Below are 24,824 nucleotides of genomic sequence, written 5' to 3'. Positions count from 1 at the left end.
GACAGGAACCACTGGTTCTTCCTCTTTGTTCTCTTGGGGTATAAGCACCTCAAAGTCTCTGAGGAGCCAAGCCAGCTCAGTACTTAGGCCAGGCCAGGCTAAGGCTCTTACCGCCTCTCATCTGGAGCTTCATCCCAGGACTGCTCACTACTCTTTCTGAAGTGGAAGACCAGTGCCCAGCAGTAGAAAGAGTGGGCAGTAACCCATTCCTCTTTTCTTGGACCCACTGCCCACTGAGACTCAAAAGCTCAACCCTTCACCTATTATGTGACTTTCAGAGGGCTACTGTCCTGGGATGAAACCCATGTCCCCCAACCCAATACTTGGAGCACAATATACCTTGGCACTCAGCATTGGTCTAATGTGGTCTCAACAACTCCAGGAGTTTCAAAGCTGCAACTCTCCCATGGAGAATCAGCAGTGAGCACCAGAGAGGAATGTGTCTTGTCTTTTCCTCTCTCCCTCCTTAATCTCTAAAGAGACAGACACATGCATATACATATACATACATAAATATATAAATATATATAATATACACATGTATGTATATATTTGTATGTATGTGTACGCATGTGCATAGACCACATATACACATCATAGATAAAGAGCTCACTTGTAACCTCCATCTCAAGACATGCTGTTCCAATCATGTGGGCCCATCACTGCACACCACACACCATTGCAATACTTCCAAGTCTTCTGGACTTAACTCTGTTCTGTTTGGTCATTATGTTGCGATTTGGTACATAACCCCAGCTTTGAGTCCTTCTTGGGCAAAATTAAAGGCAGACCGGTTGAATTCTAAGGGTCCCTGGGTGCAGAGAGGCCATTCAGTTGAGCAGCTAACAATAAAAACAATACCAAAAGGGATGTGGTGTCTTGTGTAGCCTGCCTTCGGGCTGGGTGGTCTTTGGCTCCTCTTCGCCCATTGTTAGCCGTGACTATAGGCCCGGAGGTCCTTCCGACTGTGCTCTTGGGCCTTTGGGTCTCGGCAAGCGCAGTCTCCTTGTAGGTCACAGGACATAGGAAAGGGAGTGACCTGTAGGAGAGAGAGGGAAGAAGGAAAGTGAGCAGTGGAGGTCCTCATCACGTGAAAGTGTTCTTTGTAATGCCTGATGAGGCTCTGGGCAGTGCCAGGACTGCTGGCAGCATCTCTGGGTCAGGCAAGGCTTTTGCTCTGTGGGTGGCATGAGACCCTGAGTCAGGGATATGTTTTATGCCTTAGTTCCTCATTCAAGACTCAGATGAAAAGGACTTGGAAGAATTTTACATGCTGTAGTGATTTCAGAGTGGTAGAGAGATAGATAGGCATACCGATTTGGCTTCTAGTCTGAGTTAATGCCTAGAAAAAGGAAAAGGAAAGGGAAAGGAAGAAGTATTTATACAGCATGTCCAGGACTGTGCTCAGAACTTTACAAACATTATCTCATTTGGTCCTCAAAATAACCCTGAGAGGTAGGTGCCATTACGATCCTTATTTTACATTAAGGAAACTGAGGCAGAAAGAAGTTAAATGACTGGCCCACGGTCATACAGCTAGTACCTGGGGGCAGATTCGAACTCAAGTCTTCCTGACTCCAGGTCCAGCTCTCCATCTGCTGTATGACCTAGCTCCCTCTGACTACCATTAGTACTCACATTTGTACAATGCTTTCAGGTTTGTAAAGTGATAAGTGGTTAGGCTCAAGTTTCCCCATCTTAAATCTAGTAGGGATGAGGAGGGGGTTGCCCAAGAGGAGAAATCTCCTTCCAAGTCTAGTATAGTCTAAAAAGAAAACAGAGTGCATTGTTAAAAAAAAAAATCAAGCCAGTACTGAACTTAAGTCAGAGGATCTGCCTTTGAATGCTGGCTCTGCTACTCATTGTGTGACACTTGGGAGGTTACTTCCCTTCTCTGGGCTTCTGTTTGCCAACTATAAAGTACAGGAGTTGGACTAAATAATCTTTAAGGTCCCTTCAATCCACTTGAAATCTCCATGTCTCAGTTTCTGCCATCCAAAAAGCAGTGGAGGGACAGGTCACATGGGAGGGTCTATGTCTATCTGAATGCAATGCTAGACTCGACTTTTGAACGGCCTAAGTGTGATTCCAGTGCCTGGCTGCTGGAGGAAGGTACTTTCACCTTATTGCATCATAACATTTGCAAAGTGCATTCTCCAGAGTGTCTCCCATCTGCGCACACGGAGCTAATGACCTCACCCTTGCCCCTCCTTCTAGGGCAGTGCTGCAACCTGCTTAGATGTTCTCAGAGAACAATCTGCATCTTTCTTGATCTTTCTCTGCTTATTTTCCGTGTCTAACCCCCTTCCTTTCTCCTCCCTTACATTGTTAACACATGCCCCTTCAGTTAGTTTCTGGGCAGTGTATGCATCACCTCAATGGATTTCCTGTTCAATAACGGTATATCCCCTTCATCACTAACACACCAGGAATGTACTCTGCTTGGAATCATCACAGTTTCTTGCTCCTCTCCTTCCCTACATGCATCAGCCTGTCTGCCTAGGGAGACTAAATCTTCACATCCATGTGGTGGTGGGGGCTGGGGAATGTTTGGATAGCCAAATGGAGTACTTTATTGCCTAACTCAGAGAAAAAGAGTGTGGCAGAAGAGAATGAATAAGTCCAATCTTTTCAAGTTCCCCAGAATTCAGAACCAAATTGCTACCCCATGGCAAAAAGAACGGTCCCTTTGGCCAAACCATTTGACTAGAGTCTAGTCACTAGACTTTTGTCCCAAAAGAAAATTTAAGAAAATGAAGACCCTCTTCCTTGACTAGCAAGGTCCACACTGCCTCTGATGTTCCCATTAAACCTTGCGCCGCCCCCCAACTCATCTCAGAAACATTGTATAGAGAAAGGGAAGGGGAACTAGATTTGGAGTCAGATAACCTGGGTTTGAATTCCTAGCTAAAATCAAAAGATATGTATATATTTTTAATGACTTGGGATTTTAAGAAACTGAGAGATAACAATGGTCAAGAAAATCATTATGTGAGAAGTAAGAGAACACTTCTAAAGGCCAAAACAGACCAGAAAAATAATTCATGGGTGTTCTCTCTCTACTGATATTCTTTCCGATTGCCATTAATTGTTTGTGTGACCTTAACAAACCTTTTTGGTTCTTTGAATCTCAGTTTTCTCATTTCTGTCATGGGGACAGGGTACACAAGGGTAGGCCAGCAAGGTGGCACAATGGTTGGAGTGTTGGGCCTGAAGTCAGAAGACATCTTCCTGAGCTCAAATCCAGCCTTAGACACTTCCTAGTTTTGTGATCCTGGGCAGGTCACTTCACCCTGTTTGCCTTGGTTGTCTCATCTGTAAAATGAGCCAGAGAAGGAAATGGCAAACCATTCCAGTATCTTTGTCAAGAAAATTCCAAATGGGGTCATGAAGAGTCAGACACAAATGAAAAATGACTGAACAAGAAGAAAAGTTTGAGCCACCCCAACTCTCAAGGAATTTATCTTCTAATGGAAAAGATAGTACATATATAGGAGAAGTCCCCAAAGAAATGTGTTTTGGTCTGAGGATTCTCAGAGACTGGGAGATGGAACAATGAGCACCTGAATAATATGCCTGAACAACAACAAAGGGTAAGAATTAGATAACTTCTACATTACCTTCCATGTGAAGGCATTTCATTCAACTCTATAAAAGAGTAAGAGAAGATGCTTACAAATTTGGGGGTGGAGTGGAAGAGCTACCAAAGTGTATTCACTTAAAAAGCATGGTACCCTAGAAAGATCAATGCATTTGGAGTCAGGAATCCTCAGATAGTATCCCAGTTTAATTGCCTGTGTGACCCTGAGCAAGTCATTATAACTCCATGAGTCTGTTTCCTCACCTGTTAAATGATGGGATTAGACTAGGTGATTTCTGAACTTTCTTCTAGCTCTAAGTCCTACAAATAAATGTAATTGAACAACTACTATGGTTATGCACAAGGCACCATGTTAGCCTGAAAGGACGGCAGGAGAATACAATGCAAGGCATAGCTCCTGCCCTCCAGGAGCTTACAGTCTAATTAGAGGGTTGGGAAAACAAAGCTTACGCGAAAGGCTAAATAAAAATGCAATATTGTGTGGTTAAATAAATGCTAGAGCAAGTGGCAAGTGGTAGAGCAAAGGGTGAAGGTGTTTGGAGGTGGTGGGAGCTGCTGCCCCCTGGGGTAACTAGGGAAGAAGTGTGGTGAACTGGACAGCGACTTGAGAGGAAGGTGACTTGAAGAGAAGGTGAAGGGAATTTCCAAGACAAAGTAGGAAGAGGAGAGGAATTAGCCAGGGGTGGGTGTAAGAAACCATGAGGAGAGTGGCTGACTTCAATGGAGGTCCATAGGATTTAGAACTGGAAGGGGGTCTGGCGACCATCTAGTCCAACCCTTCACTTGACATGTGAGGAAGATGAGGCTCAGAAGTGAATCAACTTGGCCAAAATCACACAAGTAACTTTTAAAGTGCTTTTCACATAGACCATTGGTGCCTTGGAGAAACCACAAGAGATACACAGGGGGGGGTATCATTATTTCGTTGTTGATGAAGCCACCGAGGCTCAGAAAGGTAAAGACACATGATGTGACTGACACGTAAGCCATGATTTCTTTTTCTCAATACACCTTGCTGCCTCTTCAGCAAACATATTCAACTTTCTCCCTCAATGCAGATGGAAGTGAGGCAGGCTTTAAATTTTGAGGTTCTTGCCAAACTTTACAAAGACTATTCCTGAATAAGTGTCTGGAGGTAATAGAGGCTGGAGAGAGAGGGTACACTTCCTGAAAGGCTTTCACCCTTTTTGGGTGAAAGCTAAGCATTAGTTATTATTATTATTATTATTATTATTAAAAGCTTTCTTCTTCCCCCTTTGTGGCTAAGTTTGAGTTCAGGAGCTGTTGTTTCTCCCACTGAAACACATGTAAGGGCTGCCTCCTCAACCTGTGTAATCACTTCAGGAATGCAGCCTGTTCAGGAGAAACACAGAATTCTGAACTCAGAAGGTCTTGGCTGCTATTGTGAAACAGGTAAGGGCAGGATCCTGACGCAGACTCCAGCATGCAGATAACAACCTCGGGAGTGGAGGAGTAGAGAGAGAAGATAGGCATGAGAACACTGAGTCACAGAGCCACAGAGCTAGAAGCAACCTCAATCCAAACCACTAAGAATTTATTAAGCGCCTAATATGTGCAAGACACCTTGCTCGGTAGGCACTGGAGATTCAAAGGCAAAACAAAACACAGTGCCTTCCCTGAAGGAGCTTATGTTTCACCTCAAGAGATGCAGAATTATATTCTGAAATGGCCACAGGGCTTGCAACCATTTTAAAGACCTGGATGTTGGTAGGCAACACCTACCTTTGAGTCAACACTAAACTACCAATGTTCCCATTCAACCCTTAATGAAATACTGCCGACACCTGGCAGTTCTTCTAATTTGACTGGAAGTTTTCCAGGATTTCTTCTGCAGCAGGGATTCTTAACCTCTTTTTCTATCATGGAACCACCTGGCATTCTCGTGAAGCCTATATACTCCTCCTCAAAAGGATGTTTTTCAATGTGTAGTGAAATACATAAAACCACAAAGGAAAACATAAGCTAGTGACAACAAAGATGTATTTTCTTTCCCCATACAAGTTTGCAGACTCCTTACAATCTACCTATGAACACCTTGGGGAGGAGGGAAGTAAGGTCTGTGGGCCTCAGATTAAGAACCTCAGTTCTACAGACGTTTTAGGAATTTCTAGCATTGGAACTACCATGTGGAGAAACATATAAAGACTTCAAGGAGCAATGAAATGAGAGTCAGAAGACTTGAGTTTTAACCTTATCTTTATCCCTAAGGCAATCAAGGAAGGTTTCATGGAAGAAGTGGGATTTGAGCTAGATGTTGACTTGAGAGTAGGATAACTTGAAAAGAAGGGAAGGGCATTCTGAGTCTTATGAGCAATTGTGAGCAGAGAAGGGCTTGGGGAAATGTGAGGAAAATGAGCTAACTTCTGACAGTAATGCTACTTGAAGGGTAATATGACATAGGAGAAAGAGCACTGGATTCAGAGTCATAAAGAGCTGAGTTCAAATCTTATCCTTAGACATTTGCTAGCTGTGTAACCACTTTGTGCCTCAGTTTCCACTTTAGTGAAATGAGGGTCTAAGCTTCCTTCTGGCTCTAAATCTATGAACTTATGATCCTCTGACTGGAATAGAAGATGTATGTGAACTCAGACAAGTCAGTTCCCCCTTGTTAGACCACTTCTTCATCAGTAAAATAAGGTTGAACTAGATCACAAGTTTAGAACCAGTCTTTTCTAGCACTCACAGTCTGTGAATTCTAAAGAACTGTCTCACAACAGCTCTGGGGAATATTCTTTCACAGCTGGAGAATATGAGAAAAAGAAAGGGCTGCTTTTCTTTGCCAAGAATTAAGGGAGGGTGGAAGGGGTTGGGTTTGTCAAATCCTGATTAGGATGCTAACACCATATTCAAATGTCTATAATATCATGGCAACAAGTTTTAGTGGAGACAACATCCAAATGTAAGTCAGGGGACCTCAGTGCCAGTCAGGCTGCTGCTATTTCCTAGCTAGGGATTCCTGAAAAAGTCCCTTAACCTTTCTCCTCTTCATTTTCCAAATCTGTAGATTAAGTGATAGATGACCTTTAAGTAGAGTAATAGAAAAAAAAAATACCGTATTTTGAATCAGAGGACCTGAGTTTGAATCTTAGCTTTGCCAATTATTACATGCACAACTTTGGACAAGACACTTCATCTCTCTGGGGCTCAGTTGCCTTATTTGTAAAATGAGAAGACTGAACTAGACAGTAGCTTAACTTTATGTAGGATTTCATATGTCAATGGATTTGTGATCTCATTTCCTCCAATGGTACAGAAGAAGAACAAGCCATGTTTTCTCACCCTGTGTGATTCTTGACCAGATACCCATGAAAATCCTCCATTGAGGATCTACCCAATATGCGAGAAACTTTCCCCTAAGTCTTTTTAACATTCCGAAGGTACCATCACTATTCACCTTGTATCCTTTGCTCTGCCTTCAGGAAAGGCCCACCTCTTTTTTCCCAGTCATAAGCATGTGCGGTTCATTTCATTAGGGCATACACTCAGGGAATTATATGTGTGTATAGTGTGTAAGTTGAAAGTCTTAAAGAATATTATTTTTATTCGATAAATTAAACAAACTAAGACTTAATGGATTTTTAAAAAGTCACAACTAAACTTTATTTTAAAAATATAACCTTTGCAAAGGACTCCTTTTGGTCAAACTATTCCCCTTATCTAAAAATGCAGAACAATTTTTCAGCCTTAATTTTGGCTAATAAAACAGTTTTGTAACTGGACCCTACTGCCCAGCTCCATATTTTGCCATGATGGGAGGGATGGTGGTGGAGTTTAAGAACTGAGAAAGGCAAAAGTGACTTGCTCATAGCCACGAGTTCAGCCTCAATTTCCTGACCTGAAAAATGGGTATATCAGTAGTAAAACCTCCCTCTGAGGGTAGTTGCTGGGGAGACACTTTGTAAATCTTTAAGAGCTATGTAAATAAGTCCCTATTATTCTAGGATCCCAGTGAAGAAAGGGCTTCATTCTGAGACAAGAAGAACAAAAAATATAGCAGAAGCCAATGATATTCAAAGAAGATAGGCAAGAGTCTGCTTAGACATCAGCCTAAGCTCACCATCCACATCTGGGAGTGCTGAGGAAATGCCACAGGGTTTCAAAAATGCCATGATCCCTCTCCGTAAGGAGAAGCAAGTTGCTAACGCTGACAGTTGTAAACAGCTCTGGACTCTCTCCTCTGTAGCCCACTGAATCCTAGCTGGAATCATTCTGGAACCCCTCTGGTACACAGGGCAGTCTGCAGAATAAGTAACAGTGGAGGGGGAGGAAGGTGATGAGGGAAGAGGACCACATGCTGAGAAAGAGCATGTCTGGAGATTGCTGTCAAAGCATTTTCGAAACTTCCCTGATGTGAACAACTCTGAAACTATGAATAACAACTCCCTTCCCCCTCCATAGTCTGCGCCTGTCCTCCGGTGTGCATCACCTTCTGAATGCTAAGGCTGTATCAAGATAACCAAGGCAGGTCAGGGCAGGGAGTCTTCACTTAATTTCCCTTCATTTGACACTCTTCTCAGGTAAATGCTGATGGCTCAGTTGAGGAGGGAAAAGGGGGCAGGAAAACAAGCAAGGATTTCTTTTTTCTTGGCTGCTTAGTCACAAGAATGTTTCCCACATATCCAGAAAAAAAAAAGACTCCTACGGGCCAATAGGTCATACAGGGTCAAACTCAGGACTTCAAAGGTCCTGGAAAAAAAATCTTGAGAGCTGATGGAAAAGAGAAAGAGAGGACTTGGGGAATATAGTATTACCACATCTCTCTGGTTGAAGCACCATGTTTGAGGAAGTGGCAGAATTAACTCATAGCTGTGGGTTCAGCAGCTGACCCAAGGATTAGGAGAAACCTCATGAACATCATCCATAGAATGGAAACCTAAAGACACCAAATCAAGGAAGGAGTTCAGGCATCATTTTATGGGGAACCTTCTAAGGCTGGAAGCCCATTGGACTGGGAAGACTTCTGTGTTTTAGAGGATCCAGGCCTCATTTCATTTTATTTTTTCACAGGGAATAGAAGCTGAAAGATGGCTTCCCTACAGTGTCTGGTTTAAGAGGCAAGCTTCCAATACATATAATGATGTCCAAGGAGGAGTAAGGAGGATACTGAAGGATATGTGAAACCACTGGCAGGTGGTAGCATGACAATCTTTGGAGGGTTCCATCACCTTGACACCCCCCAGGTCTCTGCCAGCTTTCCTCCTGGATCTTCAGAGGCTGAGAGCTCTGGGCCTGCAGTGAGCTAGAGATGGTTGCCAAACCGCACAGAGTACAAAAGCCATATTACTCTGCTGCTCAGCAATTAGTCGCACTTCCCATCTTCCTGCTACTGATTGTGAAAATATGAATGCAATTAGTGAAAATAATCACCAAAGATTTAATGGCATGACAGACCACCCCAGAGCTGCAGGGAGATACCCTGCTACGTGGCGGGGGGGCATTGGTATCGTGGTCAGATCCCCCAGCTTGTAAGGACCTGGAGGTCACCGAGTCCTTGAGCAAATGCCATTGGGGAACCCTCTTCTTGGGAGAGCTGTGCTGTTGGGATAGCTAGGCTTTTTGGAAGCCAGGGATATCTCCCAAGCCAATGGAGTGGTGGCTGCTGCTGCTGCTTTTAATTTACCCTTTGTCTGAGAAGAAATCCCTTGGCTGGGGGCCACAGGATGCACCCTCTAGATTCCACCAAGACACTAAAGGCCCAATAGATCCTTGCATTAAAGTCCAAACCTTGTTCAGATTGAAAGGTACCTTTACCATTGAGGAGGAATCTAATTTGTGGTCACCCGTACCCCACCAACCCCACCAAAACTCATTCTTGGAGTTCTTCAAGGGCAACATGATTGGAACTGGAAGGGACCACAGAGATCGTCGTCACATGACCCTTTGGAATTTCGATGGCCACATTTCCAGGATGTTGGGGAAGAGATGCCTGTTCAGTCACAGGTTGGATGAGGTGACCTCTGAGATCCATCTCTGAAACTCCATGATCACTCTTGTTCTTATGACATTTTATATGGACTTTTCATTTTCTCTTAATGAAGTCCACCTAGTAGTATAATTATTGATGTCATAACACTCCCCCCACCCCCGCAAGAAAAAAGTATATGAGTTCCTTGAGGGCAAAAGTGATTTCCCACCCTAATCATTATATGTCTACCATCGAGCATGATACTTTACTTTTAATACATACTTAATAATTATGAAAAAAATTCACAGAATCACATAATGTTACAACTAGATGGGGGCTTAGAGGTTATCTAGGTCAACTCTCATTTTGTGGGTGAGGAAACTATTAAGGGACAGAGATAGAACTTGAACTCAAGAGAAACATGACTTTATGGAATCATGTTCTAGCTTCTCGGGATTCCAGGAGATCAAAGAAAAGCCAATGTCAATGTTGGCCATGTTACACCCCAACCCCAATCCCAATGACCTGAGGAGAAAGTTTACAGTTATTATACTGAAATACTCTCCTAAAAGCCTCTGAGCTGATTCTTCAGAGACCCATGGTCTCTCAGATCACTAGCTATTGGCTGGATCATCCTTGGGGACTGCCGATGTCCTAGGAGAATGCCAGTGGTGAGACCTCTTTCCATTCCAAAGGCGTTTGAGAACACCAGCTCTGAACACCTGACTCAACGTGCAAGGCCATAAGCACATTCAATCAGGACCACCTTCCTACCATTGTTCAGTTGTACTCTTCAATCTAGTGATAATGGTTACCTTACTGTTCCCTCACACAAGAGGATCTCCAGAATCCAGGCATTTTTACTGGCTGTCCCTGATCCTCGAAATCCTTTCCCTCCTCACCTCTGCCTCCTAGCTTCATTCAAGTCCCAGTTAAAATCCCAACTTATATAAGAAGCCTTTCCCAGTCCTCTTTAATAGTAATGCCTTCCTTCTGTTAATTACTTCCAATTCATCTTGTATATATCTTGTTTCTACATCATCATGATATTTTTTTGTGAACTCCTTGAGGACACAATTTCCAACATACAGTAGGCACTTAATAAATGCTTGCTGAATGACTGACTGTGGATGCCCTTATACTAACGGGTTTTTTAAACCAATAGGTTACAAATGGGGTCTAGTATCTTGAAATAATTTCAATAAGGGGAATAAGAAAAGGGCACCAAGTCCATTTTTGACTCCTGAGAATAGCAATACTAGTTAGCATCTTCAGTCTCAAGATGGGAATCCAGAATGTTACAATGATAACTGGAATAGGATTGTTTTCCTTGCAAAGTCCCATCACTCCTGTCAGCTCATTTTCTTTTCACAAAATCTTTATTAGAATAAAAGAGAAATCAAGGCCCAAAGATGCAAAGAACCATTCCCAAGTATAGCCCCCTCATTTCACATATAAGAAAAATGAGGCCAAAAAGAAGTGACTTGCCTAAGGTCACAAAAAAATAGTAAGTAACAGAACTAAGATTTGAACCCAGGTCTTCTTATTCCAGGAATCTAATATTTCTGCTACCATTCCACAGTACCTCTCTCAGATCTCTTCTTTCTGACTCACCTCGCCCTGAAAAGGCTAGTTACTTTTAGTGTTTTGATGTTCTCTCTTCTTCATTGCTGCCTCTTACATACAGTAATTTCAGTTTTCTTTGACCTTTTTTTTTCTTCAATCTGTGAAACCTAGATAATATAAAATGATCTTAAACTAGAACTGAATATTAAATGTTTGTTTCTTTGGTTGGTTTTTTTTTGGGGGGACACGTTTAAAAACTGAATAAAATCCCATTTATTTGAAATTCAGGTTTATAACAACCTCAATTTTCCAGAACATGGCTGCAAAATCAGAAGAAAATGAAAAAAAAATCTTCTCGGCAACCAAAAGAGACATCACAAAACACCAGCAAACGTGTATTTTATTTCATAGGAAAAGCCCTTTGATCCTCACCTATAGCTTGTTAACTCTTATTTAGTACACGGTACTAACAAGTTTGCTTGCCCATCTCGCAACTGATTAGAAGCAGCAAATTAGAAAGCTTCCCCAGGCAGATTCATCCTTGAGCCCAAGGAATGAGGCACATGAGAGCACCTTGGGGTTATAAGCTAGAGATTTGGGGATGGGTTCCTCCAAGAAGGAGAAATAGCCCTTACTTACTTTTTTTGTCTTAACTGTAGAGGCACAACAATCACCCCCATCATAGTTGCAGAAGGCTCGGTTGTTGATGGCATCACAGTAGTTATCTCCCATGAAAGGCTATTGAAAGGAAGACAAAAAATTGAAAAGGGTCCTCAAGGCGGTGTAGGCTGACTTGGGCACCCTTACTGGGGTATCGTCTTGTGGTAGGGCTATAGCCTTCTCTCCTGGGTACTGGAGCACCTGAGATTCCCCAAATAAAGGCAAACTCCTTAGGGCCCTTGGCCAAGGTTCCCAGTCAGCTCAAGAAAAGCTGGAAGTAAATGGTTCCTTCTTTCCATGTGCGTATAATGTCCTCTCACAGGTCCTCCACTTCTACCACCAACAGGGAGCTGAGCCTCTTATTGGCTTACCCACAACCTATGGGGTAGGCAAGGCCCCAGCTCCAGGAGTGTTCCCTGAGGGGTCTTCAAGGTCTTTCTTATAGACAAAGTGCACCAGACCCACCCAGACTCTCTGCTGAATCAGTCAGTGCCTCTGGGTTCTGCACCAGCATGTGGGGGAAAGAGGTCTCAGTTACACATGTGCATTGGATGTGAGTGCGCAGGGAAAGGCAAGCCAAAGAAAAGAAAGAAGGAAATGCAGCAGCTCATTCATGGGGTCCAAGGTCAGCTGAACAGTGGGAGAAGGTAGTGGGAAGGCTTGCAGCCTCCTGAAAGGTCAGTATTCTGCCTTTGTTTCTTCTTCCTATTACCAGCCTTATTTCTAGAGGAGATGCTCCTGGAATCTTTACTCCAGATAGAAGGACTGCTATAGGTTATCAGGTTAGTAATGTCAAGACCAACTGGGAGAGTCAAAGACAGGGGATATCAGTGAGGCAGGCAATAGGAGCTCAGCAATTTGATAGCTCAACTACATCTGAAGACTATTAGCAAATCTGCCTTTGAGAAGTGGGGAAATGGGATCAGTCAGAAAGAGGGGCTAAATTGAATATAGAACTGTCCTTTTCTAGAGATACAGTGAGACATTTTGGACAGAGCCCAGGACTTGGGGTCAGGAAATATGAGTCCAGATCCTAGTATCACATACCACCTAGCTGTGTGACCTTGGGCAAATCATTCAACTTCTCTCGGTCTCAGTCTCCTTATTTGGAAACCAGGAATGAGAATAATAATTGATTTCCTTATCTGACAGGAGGATTGTGAAGAATTTTCTTTTTTTAACTTAAAGCTCTGCAGAAATATGATTTGTCATTTTGCAGATTCCTCCTAGATTGACTCAGATGTCAAGAGAGATGGAAGTATATTACATTGAATACTATGTGAAGTACAAAGAAGCTGCATCTAGTTGAAAGAAGAGTCAAATAATACAACAGCTACCTGCTGTCTCCCTATAAGTGGGAAAAGTGACAGAGAAAGAAAGGGCAAGATGTTTAGAGCACTGACTTGGGAGGTAGAGGACCTGGGTTCAAATCCCACCTCTGTGATTTACTACTTGTGAAAACTGAAACAAGTCAATTAACTTCCTTCAGCGCTTTCAGTGTCCTCAAGCTATGAAATGAGGAGTTTAGATGAGATGATATCTGAGGTCCCTAGAGCTGTGATCCCATGATTCTTGCATACCTCTACTGGTCTGTGGCTTCTACAGTGCATAAGTCCTCAATACAGGTCTAAGAAAGCCAAGGATTCTTCCAGAGAGCAGAAAGATTGGAATCTAGTCAGAAATTTCACGATTCCTAAAGTAAATAAATCTTTTCCCACACCTATTCTCTAGCAAAGGACTGGAGGGATCCAGAGGTTAGTGCAGATGCTGATCTCTGCACCTCTTCTTTGGGAAAATCCTAGCCTTGGCTGAAGGAATATCAAGGTATAATGGAAATAGCTCAAGCTCCTTGGGCTCTCACCCTAGCCCTAACCTAGAGACCTTGGTCAAGTCACTTCATTTCTTTAAGCCTCAGTTTTCGCACATACAAAACAAGAGGGCTAGGTTAGATGACCTCCAAGGTCCCTTAAACTCAACTGTGCTAACTTCCTACATTTTAGGCATTGATATATTCAGAACTTGAAGGGACCTCCAAGGTTTCCTAGTCCAATCCCCCTCATCTCATAGAAGATAAAACTGAGGCCAAGCATGCCTTAGTGACTCGACCAAGGTCACAAGTACTGTCATAGGCAGAATTTGAATCCAGGTTCTTTGTCTCCATAACCAACATTCTTTCCATTATCTAGGGGTCTTTAACTGTGTGCTGTGTGTGTGTGTGTGTGTGTGTGTGTGTGTGTTTATCCACTTCTGGTGTTTTTGAATACATAAAATACATAGGATTCTTTAGGGAATATTGAAATACAGTTATTAAAATGTTTTTAAAAAACAAACAAGTTTATGAATCCCAGGTTAAGGATCTTTGCCACGTGTGATCCTATCTGTCTTACCCTTGGCATCGTAGGGAAGTATATGGTAGCATGGAAAGAACATTGGCTGATACTTTTTCACTCTCATATTTATTTCCTGTGCGACTCTGAGTAAATCACATAACCTCCATGGGCCTCAGTTTCCTCATCTGTAAAATGAGAGAGTTGGACTAAATGATTTCCGAAGTTCCTTCCTACATGAGATCTCAAAGCTGCTAGGTGGCACAGGGGATAGAGAGCTAAGCCTGAAGCCACAAAAACCCGAGTTCAAATTTAACTTCTGACCTTCACTGGTTATGTGAACCTCAGTAAATTACTTAAATTCTATCTGCCTCAGTTTCTTCAACTGTAAAATGAGAGTGATAATAATGGCACCTACCTCCAAGGGTTATCGCGAGGATCAAAAGAGACAATATTTGTAAAGTGCTTAGCATAGTACCTGGTACATAGAATTGGCCATGTAAATGCTTATTCCCTCCCCCCTTCCCCAGACCTCTAATCTTATGCTTTAATAGTTGATGCTGTAAGATCCCTTCCACCTCTAACATTCCATGTACTTGAGTCCCTTCCAACTCTAACACTGTTTTATGTTCTGAGGTCTATTCCAGCTCTAACATTTTCTGTTTTCTGTTCTAATATTAGCTTTAATATTCTAGGTTCTGTGAGCTTCCTTCCCTGTCCTAATGTTTAGAGTGAGCTCATCTAAAGAGGCAGCCTTGGTTCCTATGGCTGTATTCGAAATCTCTCTGTAGGTTTTCATAAAGTGGCCAGGCTCTCATTAACCCTGCTGACCCCACTTTTTCCTCTCCCAAATCTCCCAGGACCTAGGACTACCAGGTTTCTTTTCACCACCTCCCTCTTGGTGTCTAAAGGAAGAACAAGGATTGACCTTTCCCCTAGAAATCTCTCTAAGGAAGGATGAGCTGAGAAACTATGCAGAGCTCGGAGCTCATGTGAGTGTGTGTGTGACTGAGTGATAGGAGACCTACTCTAAGATTGCATTATTAAGTTTATATTAAAGCAGAGGCACCAGTGCCAATCAATAAGCGCTTCAGTTCCCTTCTCCCCTAAGGAGGCCTGCTTGTGACCTAACATATATTAAGGAACCAAAAGAGCTGCATGCTGGGACCTATCCTGGGAATGAAAGGAGCTGGTTTGGTAAAAGATCAGCCATTTTATAATAATAATAGCCATTTCAATTTTGTAATACCTGACTGTTTACAAATCAACCTGCAGTGGACAGACTATTGGATTTAGAGTTAGAAGACCTGGGTTTTTAATATATTTTTTTTGCCACTTAGTACCAATGTGACTTTGGATAAATCACTTAACCTCCATGTGTCTGTTCCCTTATCTATAAAATAAGGGTGAGAGAGATGACCTTTGATATCTTTTCCAGTTCCAAATCTATGATCCACCTGTTTTCTGGACAATACCCTTCTGAGGCAGATACTGTATGGTTTGCTGTTATTCTCATTTTACAGTTGAGGAAACTGAGGCTCAGAAAAGTTGTGGCTTGCTTACAGTCAAAAGGTTAGCAAGTGGCAGAAGGACGCAGACTCAAAACCCGGTCAATCTAAATTTTAGATATAATACTTTCCTCATAATACTATACATAATACTTTTTGGGTTTATAGTACTACACATAATACTTTTGGGGTTTATATTCTGATACCAGTGAGGAATCAGCTAAAGAAATGACAATGAAGGCTAAACTTGGTGGGGAAAATGTTATGTTAATTCTTTGTGAAAAGATGCAAGTTTTAAAAATGTAAATTTTGCCCTTGAATGCCCAGGAATTCAAACAGAGTTCTGTTCGCTTGTAAAACCAACATATCAGGCATATTAGGGTTTTATATGATATATAAAAAAACAAAATATATTATTAAAAGAGTTGCATTGCTTCATATAGTTCTTTCCGTGTTTCTTCATATTTGCCATTTTATGGCACCATGCCCTTCCACTGCTATATGAGAATTTAGTCAACTATTCCTCCTTTCATTAAAACCTATAAGTTGGTTCCAAATTTGCCCTATATGCATCAAATAAAGAATCTAAGAATATTTTTATACTGGGGGGAAAATCTAGCTCACCTGAAGTAAAATGAACTAGAAATAACTAGTTCCTTCATTTTCCAGGCAAAGAAAGGGCCTCTTAAAGGATGTGGTACTTGAGCTAAGCTCTGAAGTGAGCTAGGATTTCCAAGAGGCTAAGGTGAACAGGGAGGGCATTTTAGGCTTGGGGTACAGCTTATGAAAAGGTCCCGAGTTGGGAGATGGAATGTCATGGATGGGGAGCAATAAGTCAATGAAGAGTATATGAGGGGGAATAAAGCATTATCACCCAGGAAAGATAAACTAGAGCCCAAAAGAGAAGCTTATATTGTACCTTAGCAGTAATAAGGAATCACTGAAGCTAGGTTCGTGTGACACTACTTGGTCATAATTGCCTTCCTACCTCTCTGATGAGTCCTTTTCAGCCTCTTTTACATCCTCATCCAGCTATTTTGGGTTGCCACCCTCCTGCTATTTTGGTATCAATCAATAATCTTTTAAGCAGGGGGTGTTATATGGTTATCCCAGTGCTTTAGAAATATCAGTTTGGTGGCTGTGCAAAGGATGTGGTGGCAAAGAAGTGGAAACTAAGGGGATGGCCATCATTTGGAGGAAAGGATGAACAAATTATAGTATATAAGTAGAATAAAATAGTGTACTATGAGAAATGACATGGGAAGATTTTGAAGAAACCTGGGAAGATTTTTATGAACTGATGCAGAACCACAAGAACAATTTATACTATAACAGCAACACTGTAAAACAAAATACACAAAAAACTTTGAAAGACTTCAAATCTGTGATTAAACATTATTCCGGAAGACTCCCAACACCTAAAAGGAAGGTTTGGGAGTAATATGTAGAATAAGACAATGATTTTGGGACATGGAAAATATGGGAATCATTTTGCTTAAAATGTAGATTGTTATAACGGTTGCTTTTTTCTCCGTTTTTTCCATTGGGAGAGTGAGTGATATAAAGGAGAGAAAATAGATTCTTACTAACTGAAAAAAAAAATTAAAGAAAAACAAAGAGAAGAGGGAGGGAGGAGCTATTGTAAAGGTAAGCTTCTGGAAGGAAAGGTAGGGAATATAACCGAGGACACAAATAGAGAGGTTGGTCTCGGCAAGAAGAAAGAGGCACCTCTGCATTAGAGATTGCAGTAAAGAAGGAAAGAATAGATGATGATGTTGAGGTGATTTGAAGGATGCCATTGGGGAGGAGAGGGAACTCCTCTGACAATGTCCTTAAATCTTTGGGGTGTACATCCTCAGTTCCTTTAACCAACCCCCATGTGTCCTAAACTCAAGAATCCTTCCCAATCTAGCTGCCTTCCCCTGGATGTGTTCCAGTTTAAAAATGCCCTTCTAAAATGTGGCACTGAGAACTGATCATAATATTCCCAATGTGGTCTGACTAGGGCATAGTGGGGACTGTCCCCAACTTATTTCTGGAAGCTATGAGCCTCTTCCTGAAGCCTAAGATCACACTGACTTTCTTGTATGCCACTTCAACATTCTTGTTTCCCATTAAACTTTTAGACCTCTTCAAATGCCACTGTAACTTTTTCAAGTAAGCCTCTGTCTAAGTATGTCTACCCAGCCTTGTATTTGTGAAGTGAAGGTTACTCAGCTTCTCAATCAGAGAACTTAAAATCTTAAAGCTGTTTAGGGGCACTGATCAAGAAACATGGGGTGAGCTTTAAAAAATAAAAAATAAATAAAAAAATCAGACGCCAGGAATTCCAGACTGGTCTGTCTGGCTGTACTGGGACAGGGGCCCAGCTGCTCATTCGCCTGCTGACTTTGTCTCTCAGTGCAGCGCCACCACTGTTCTAAGCCCATATCACAGGGATGGGGCAGGAAGAGAGCAATAATCTCTTATCCCTGTGCCAGGGAGATAACAATCAGAACATGGTCAGGTGAGGGCCTCCCTGAGGCCACTAGTGCTGAGTCAAAGGAGAGATTGAATTCTGCTGTCAAATTGTCCACTTAAACTGCTGATTGAGCAGTCTCTTTAGCAAGGGGGTGACAGGGAGGGAAACAATACATGTGAAACTGAAAAAAAAATACAAAGCATTCAGATAACTCTAGCTTTTTCCTGAAACACTGGACTAGTCATAGTTGCTGGAGGGGATACCAGGAGACTCTTTGCCTGGTTATTTTCATTTCTGTACCACAGTGAATAGCAGAATCAGTGAAGGGGCTGAGCAAAAAATGATGATAGAAGCTGGAGATCTGGGCTCTGGCCCTGAGATGTCATGGGGCATCACCCTGGTGAATGCAGTGGTGTATATTTTTCTATCATCTCAGAATTTTGAGCTTAAAAAGGGACCTTTAGTAACATTTTTCAGTGAGGAAGATACCTCATATTAACATAGAGCTTTAAGGTTTACAAAGCACTTTCCTCACAAACCCTGTGAGGTTAGTGGCCCATGTTGTTGCTTTCCTTCCATTTTTTACAAATGAGGGAAATGAAGCCTAGAAAGGCTAAGTGACTTGCCAAGCATCACACATTTACTAAGTAGTTGAGGAAGTGTTTGAACCCTGGTCCTACTGACTGTAAGTCCATTCCTCTTCCCTCTACACAGAGCTGCCTCTGAATCCAAATCCAGTGAACTTCTCCCTATTGCAACTGTAGGATTCAGAGGAATCGTCTATGATTTTCTCTTGAACATTTGAATGTGGCCTTATGGTCATCTCTATACACTGTATGTAGGAAGGGTGAGGGAGTGAGTAGTAAAATCCTCCACAGTGAGCCTCACACTATTCCTTCCTAGTAAGGAGTTCATTGACCAAAAAAAAATTGTTTTAATTGACCAAAAGAAAGCCTCTGGAGAGTCAAAAGTTGACTCACTGTTGTTTATCTTGATAGGCCATCATATACATCAAAGAACTATGGAACATGGTATGATGAGAGTTTGTCAGAGTCTTCAGAGATGTTAACTGGAAGTTGCATAAGGATTTGTAGACTAATGTGCTCGTAAAGGTTTGGAGACAAGTCATTCTGTGTCTTGTACCAAGGTAGAGATGATACGATTGGTTTTTTGATAGGATTTTGTGAATTTTGTGGATAGGATTTTGGGATAGGATTTCATACTGGAAAGAATCACCACCTCAGCTTCTTACACTGATTAACCCAATAGCCTCTCCCTGTGGAAACTCAGGCCAACATTCATATCTGTCTCTTGTCATCTTATTTCTTGAAAGTTATGGAAGAATTATACCTTCCTTCATTGGCAGTCTGGTTAGGATTTTGCAGATTATCATCAGAGACCTGTCCCACAGACAACTGGGACATCAACCTACTCAGTATGTCTGGATCATCCATGCAGCCACAGGTGCCTGAAGTGACTGAGATCAAATGGGGATCCACTGGATAGAACAAGTATCTCTGTTTCTGTTCAGTGACAAAAAACACATAGACGAGGGACAGATCTCCTGAAAGCATCAGGTCAGACCTTTTTAAGTCACCAAGGATCCTATCTGATCACCCCAGCAAGAGACAAGTTGCATGTGATTATGTCCAATTAATAGTGAGATTACCTAAATTGCCAAAGAACCTCTCCTTCCCTTTATAAATCTGTCTCCATCAAGGACCATAGCCTCCTTCATTGAAATGTCTTCGAAAGGGATTAACAAAACAAACAACTATTAGGACAGACATACTATGAGCATTTAACTTTTGTACCTCAAGAATCCAGAGGGCTCAGCGTAGAGAAGCCTAGAATCAGGTAATTGTAGAGTTGGAATAGGCTTTAAAGGTCACTAGTACAGCATCCTAACTACCCTCCCTGACAAGAAGTCATCCAAATTCTGCTTGAGCATATCCAATGGAAGGAATTTCCCTACCCCATAAAACAACTGGTCTACTACCAGATAGCTCTAGATGTTCTAAAGTTGTTTAAACTGAGCCAGGATCTGCCTCCCTGCCGCTTCCATTCATTGGCGTTAGTTCTTCATTCTGCAGTCGCACAGATGACGTAGGTTTCCTTTTCTTCATAAGAGAGATGCAAGTATTTGAAGTAGCTTGTTTTTATCATTGTTGTTCATCCTTCATTCTCAAAGAGGACCATGTGAACAGGCAGGAGTCTCAGAATCTCCCCTCATGGGAAGACAGGTGATGAGATCATAGCGATCAAACTGGAAGGGCCTCAGAGGCCATCTATCCTAACTTGTTTATTTTACTAAAAAGAGAAGTTAAATGCCTTGTAGCTAGGTAAGAGAGATAATTGGGTGGGGCAGTGGATAGAGCCTGTACCTGGAGTCAGGAAGACCCGAATCTGAATCCTGCCTCAAATATTTACTAGCTTTGTGACCCTAGAAAAGTCACTTGACCTCTCTCTGACTCAGTTTTCTCATCTGCAAAGAAGGGATAATTATAGTACCTACCTCCTGGAGTTGTGAGATATTTATTAAGTGCTTTGTAGACCTTAAAGTGCCATGTGAATGGTAGTTATTTTTGCCCAAGTTTGCACAGGTAGCAAGTGGTAGATCTGGAATTCAAATCCGGATGGCTTGACTCCAAATCCCTTGCTCTTTTTAGAAAGATTTCTGTTTGGAAAGCTAGAGAGAGTTGTTTTGTTTTTGTTTTCTTGTGATACCTACCTCACAGCCTTTTACACAGTGAATCAGAGATGGATGAGGATACCACTTGAGTCCAGCGGTGCATACGACTCTCTGAAGGCAAAGGGAAAGAGAGAGAGACACAAGAGAATTCAGATGAGGCACCCTCCTGTGTGACTGGACCATTTTCAACCCCCTGAACTTCTCTTGGAATCTCCAAAGCACAGTCTCCCTCCTGGCATTTACTTGATGCATTAGCCCAGACGCTTGCAATAACAAAAATCTTAAGATTAAACTAATATTTGTGGTTCACCCAATGTGTCATAATTCTATATTTCACTCACGAAAGTGAGGGCAGCCCAGGAGAGAGACAGAGAGGGAGTTTTTTTTTGTTTTGTTTTGGCTTTTTTTTTTAACCCAAAGGCTCAGACACTAATACAGAAACAAAATCAGAAATGTTTTCCAAGAGGCCCTGTATTGTTGCCCAAGTTTACCTCAATGTGCTGATTGGTTTGGAGTTAAGGAAAAAGTAGCAGTAGTAGGAGGAGGAGGAGGAGGAGAAGGAGGAGCAGCAGCAGCAGTAGCAACAGAGAGATGTGTGTGTGTGTGTGTGTGTGTGTGTGTGTGTGTGTGTGTGTGTATGTGTGTGTATCCCAGCTATAGGAGGGCATTGTGTGTATATATACACATATTCTGTACATATATATATATATATATGCACACACGCATATATATGTGTATATATATATGTGAACAGATAGGTACCAACACACGTGAAGACACAGACATGTGTGAATGTATGTATGTGTGTGTATGTATGTACGTGTGTATATGTATGTATGTGTGTGTGTGTATTTGAGAGGCACCTGAACCCCGGCCTTCCTATTTCTGAAGCCAGCTCTATCCACTATGCTATACTGCCTTCAACTACTAGTATCTTGCCCTCTCAGATTATCTTCCATTTTTCTCTGTATATATCTTGTATGTGTCTTGTTTTGGTCTCCCCTATTAGAATGTAAGTTCCTTGAGGTCAGGGACTATTTGTGTCTTTGTATTTCCAGAGTTTAGTGGTGCCTGGTACATACTAAACACTTAATAAATGCTTATTGACTGACTGATTCAGAGTTCCCTAAATTACAAATGAAATATGTCACAGATTTAATCCCTATCCCCTGTTTTCTGTTTGTTATCACCATCATGGCCCATATGTTCCCTTCTCACTACACCCCACACACACATACTGAATTGAACACCTCTTGAACACCTCAGAAACAAAAAAAGAAAAAAAGCAAAACCAACCAAAGCATCTACCAAGTCTGACATTGTATGTCGTGTCCTATACTAAGAGTCCATCATCTTAAAGGACGTTATCAATAGTGCCAAACTTTTCTAAGGTGTATTAGTGGAAAGTAGACTGAAATTGGAGCTTTCAAAATGAAATTTTAATCCAGGATCTTCCACTTACTATCTGTATCACTTTAGGCAAGTCCCATAATATCTCTAGGCCCCAGTTTCCTTATCAGTAAAACCAGGGGGTTGGACTGGATGGCTTCTCAGGATCCTCCCAGCCCTAAGTCTATGATCCTACAAACCACTAGTCTCTGGGCCTCCGTTTTAAAATACTGAGGTTGAACTAGAGCATCTCTCAGGTTCCTTGTACCTCTAAATTCTATTTCTCAAGTTGTCATGGTAAAATCAACAACCTAGGACCCCTCCTCTTTTTCTGACTCTCTTCATTCCTATGACTCCAACTCAGTCTTTATTTCCTTTAAATCAAAAGGTGTTGGGGAAAATTGCCTACTTTCACTCTATAGAAAACAATCATAGGACATTAATCACATTTCAGGACAAGTACTTGTAGGGACTAGAAGGGGGCATTTGCTAATAGTTCAAGACTTCAAAAGCACAGGGATTAATATCAAGAGGGGACTTGATGGCCCCTGCCCCTCCGCCTGTTTATTTGAGGGCTAATTTAATCCGTCTGCAAGAGAACTCCAGTGTGTTTTTACAGTTTCTGTCATTTGAGGTTTACCTGATGTGGGTTCAGAAAAAGGACTTTTATACTATCTACATGGGGCTGTTTATCTTTCCGACACTCTTGGATTTTCCACTATTACTCAGGCTCCATGTGCCCCACCTGTCTCACTACAGGGCCTGTCTGTGTGCAGGGGGAAAACCGGGAAAAGGGACAGATGCAGAAGGGGTGGGGAGTTAAGAAAGGGAAGGCAGGGTTGTTTATCCCACAAGCAAGGGAGACCGCAGAGCAGGCCCCTCAAACGTCAGCTAGTCAGCTACGCTCTTGGTGCTGTAGACAGACATCTGGAATACCACCAGAGGCAGGGAGAACACTTCTGTTTATTGCCCTAGGCATTAAAGGAGGAGAGAACACCTCACCCATGCCCCCTTCTCCTGTGAACTGTCCCCCAACACTTTTGATTTATTGCTTGGAAACAAATGTGTGGAAGAAGCTGAACCAAAGGAAGCAGATAATGTAGGGGAGGTCAAGAACCAAAGAAAACTGGGTCCTAGGTTAAGGCAAGGGAAATTGAGGGACATGGAGAGAAAGATAACTGAGCTGGAAGGAAGGAGATGCAGGTTCTAGTTTCAATTCTGTCATTAATTCACTGTATGTTAATATTTTTATGTCTAGTCTCTCCCATTGGACTATAGGCTTCTAGAGGACAGGTTCCATGTCTTATATATCCTTCCTACATTCTCTAGCAGAGATAACATCTTAAGTGTGCGATATACATTTATCGAATGACTTGTTGAATAAAGGAATGAATGAATAAAGCTGTTTCTAGGACATTTTCATTTCTTGAGGCAAAAAAAAAAACCCAATTTAGCTGGTCTCACAGATATATGAGCATTGGTACAGCAAACTTGTATGAAACTGAAACACAGAACACATTGCTTGGGAGTCAGGGCAGGCTTGGTGATTTCTAATCTGCTAAATCAAAGTACCAAAGCCACCCAGATACTGAACACTGGAGTTGCCATTAAAATATGATTATGGATATGAAATGTTTAATATGAATGTATACGTAGAGCCTATATCAGATTGCATACTGTCTGGGGGTGGGAGGAGGGGAAAATTTAGAACTCAAAATGTTATGGAAATGAATGTTGAAAACTAGAAATTAATTAATTAATTGAAGAATATAATTATGGAATCTTAAGTTAAAGCTAAAAGGGATTAAACACAGAAAACTAGAACATAGAATAACTACAAGGGACCTCAGAAGAAAACATGTTAGAATGTAGATGACAAGTCATTAAAGCAGGCCAGCAAGTCTATTTAGTCCAGCTTCCTCATTTTACAGATGAGAAAACTGAGGCCCATGGAGGCTGTAACCAATGAATCGGCAGCCCAGAGAAGTGAGCAATAATTTGCCTAAGCTTCCACAGCTAGCTAGTGATCAAGTAGAACTAGTAGCTGGGTTTTCTGGGGTTAGTCTTCTCTCCATAATATCCATCCCCATAAGCCCTTTCTCACCATGACAACTGTACCAACTCAAAGCAACTGGAGAGAAAATTTCCTAATTCATCATTATGCTCATATTCTGAGATTCCAGCTTCATCCTCTAGTAGTGGAATAACTTGGCCCTGGGATAGTCTAAGGAATATTTTGGACTGGAAATGGCCCCAATTCTATATTCTCACAACAGGAGAGGGGAGGGCATAGTACAGACCCATATTTTCCACTGTATTCCTGGAAATCATCAATCTCCTCTCTCACCCTCCTCCCCCCACCCCTTTTCTACCACTTTTTTTCTTCCTTCTGGCTAATGAGGCCCCCAGGGACCCATGGAGGTCTAAAACTCGTTACAACTCCCTGTGAACACTGGTATCAATAAAGGAGGGCAGGCCCCAAGAACTGGGTGGGGGCTGGGGTAGAGGGGGTGAAACTCAAGGCTTTCAAAGCCTTGGTTTTATTTTGTTCTAAAATTACAACAAATCTCTTTAATTCCTAGAGCTCCAAGAGGGGCCCATTTGGTAGAGATAAGGGTTGGGGAGGGGGAGGGCAGGATTTCCAAGGAAGCTGACACAGGCCTGGCCTGGTCAGTAACATAATCAGAGTCTGGA

At 42.0% G+C, this 24,824-nt stretch overlaps 1 protein-coding gene across 1 annotated transcript in view; it reads right to left on the bottom strand.

The window, feature by feature from the left end:
- Positions 1–931: 931 nt before the first annotated feature.
- PAPPA (pappalysin 1) overlaps positions 932–24,824 on the bottom strand; it is a 275,897-nt gene continuing 252,004 nt past the window's right edge. The window contains exons 20-22 of the mRNA XM_036751860.1: positions 20,781–20,852; positions 11,733–11,831; positions 932–1,039 (exon numbers count right to left, since the gene is read on the bottom strand). Coding sequence (XP_036607755.1) covers positions 932–1,039; positions 11,733–11,831; positions 20,781–20,852 — 279 coding nt within the window. The remainder of the gene's footprint in view (positions 1,040–11,732; positions 11,832–20,780; positions 20,853–24,824) is intronic.

Source organism: Trichosurus vulpecula, chromosome 3 (genome assembly GCF_011100635.1).
Source record: "Trichosurus vulpecula isolate mTriVul1 chromosome 3, mTriVul1.pri, whole genome shotgun sequence".
Classification (NCBI taxonomy): Eukaryota; Metazoa; Chordata; class Mammalia; order Diprotodontia; family Phalangeridae; genus Trichosurus; species Trichosurus vulpecula.
The sequence above is the reverse complement of the archived record's forward strand: the minus strand, read 5'-3'. Positions and strand labels throughout refer to the sequence as shown.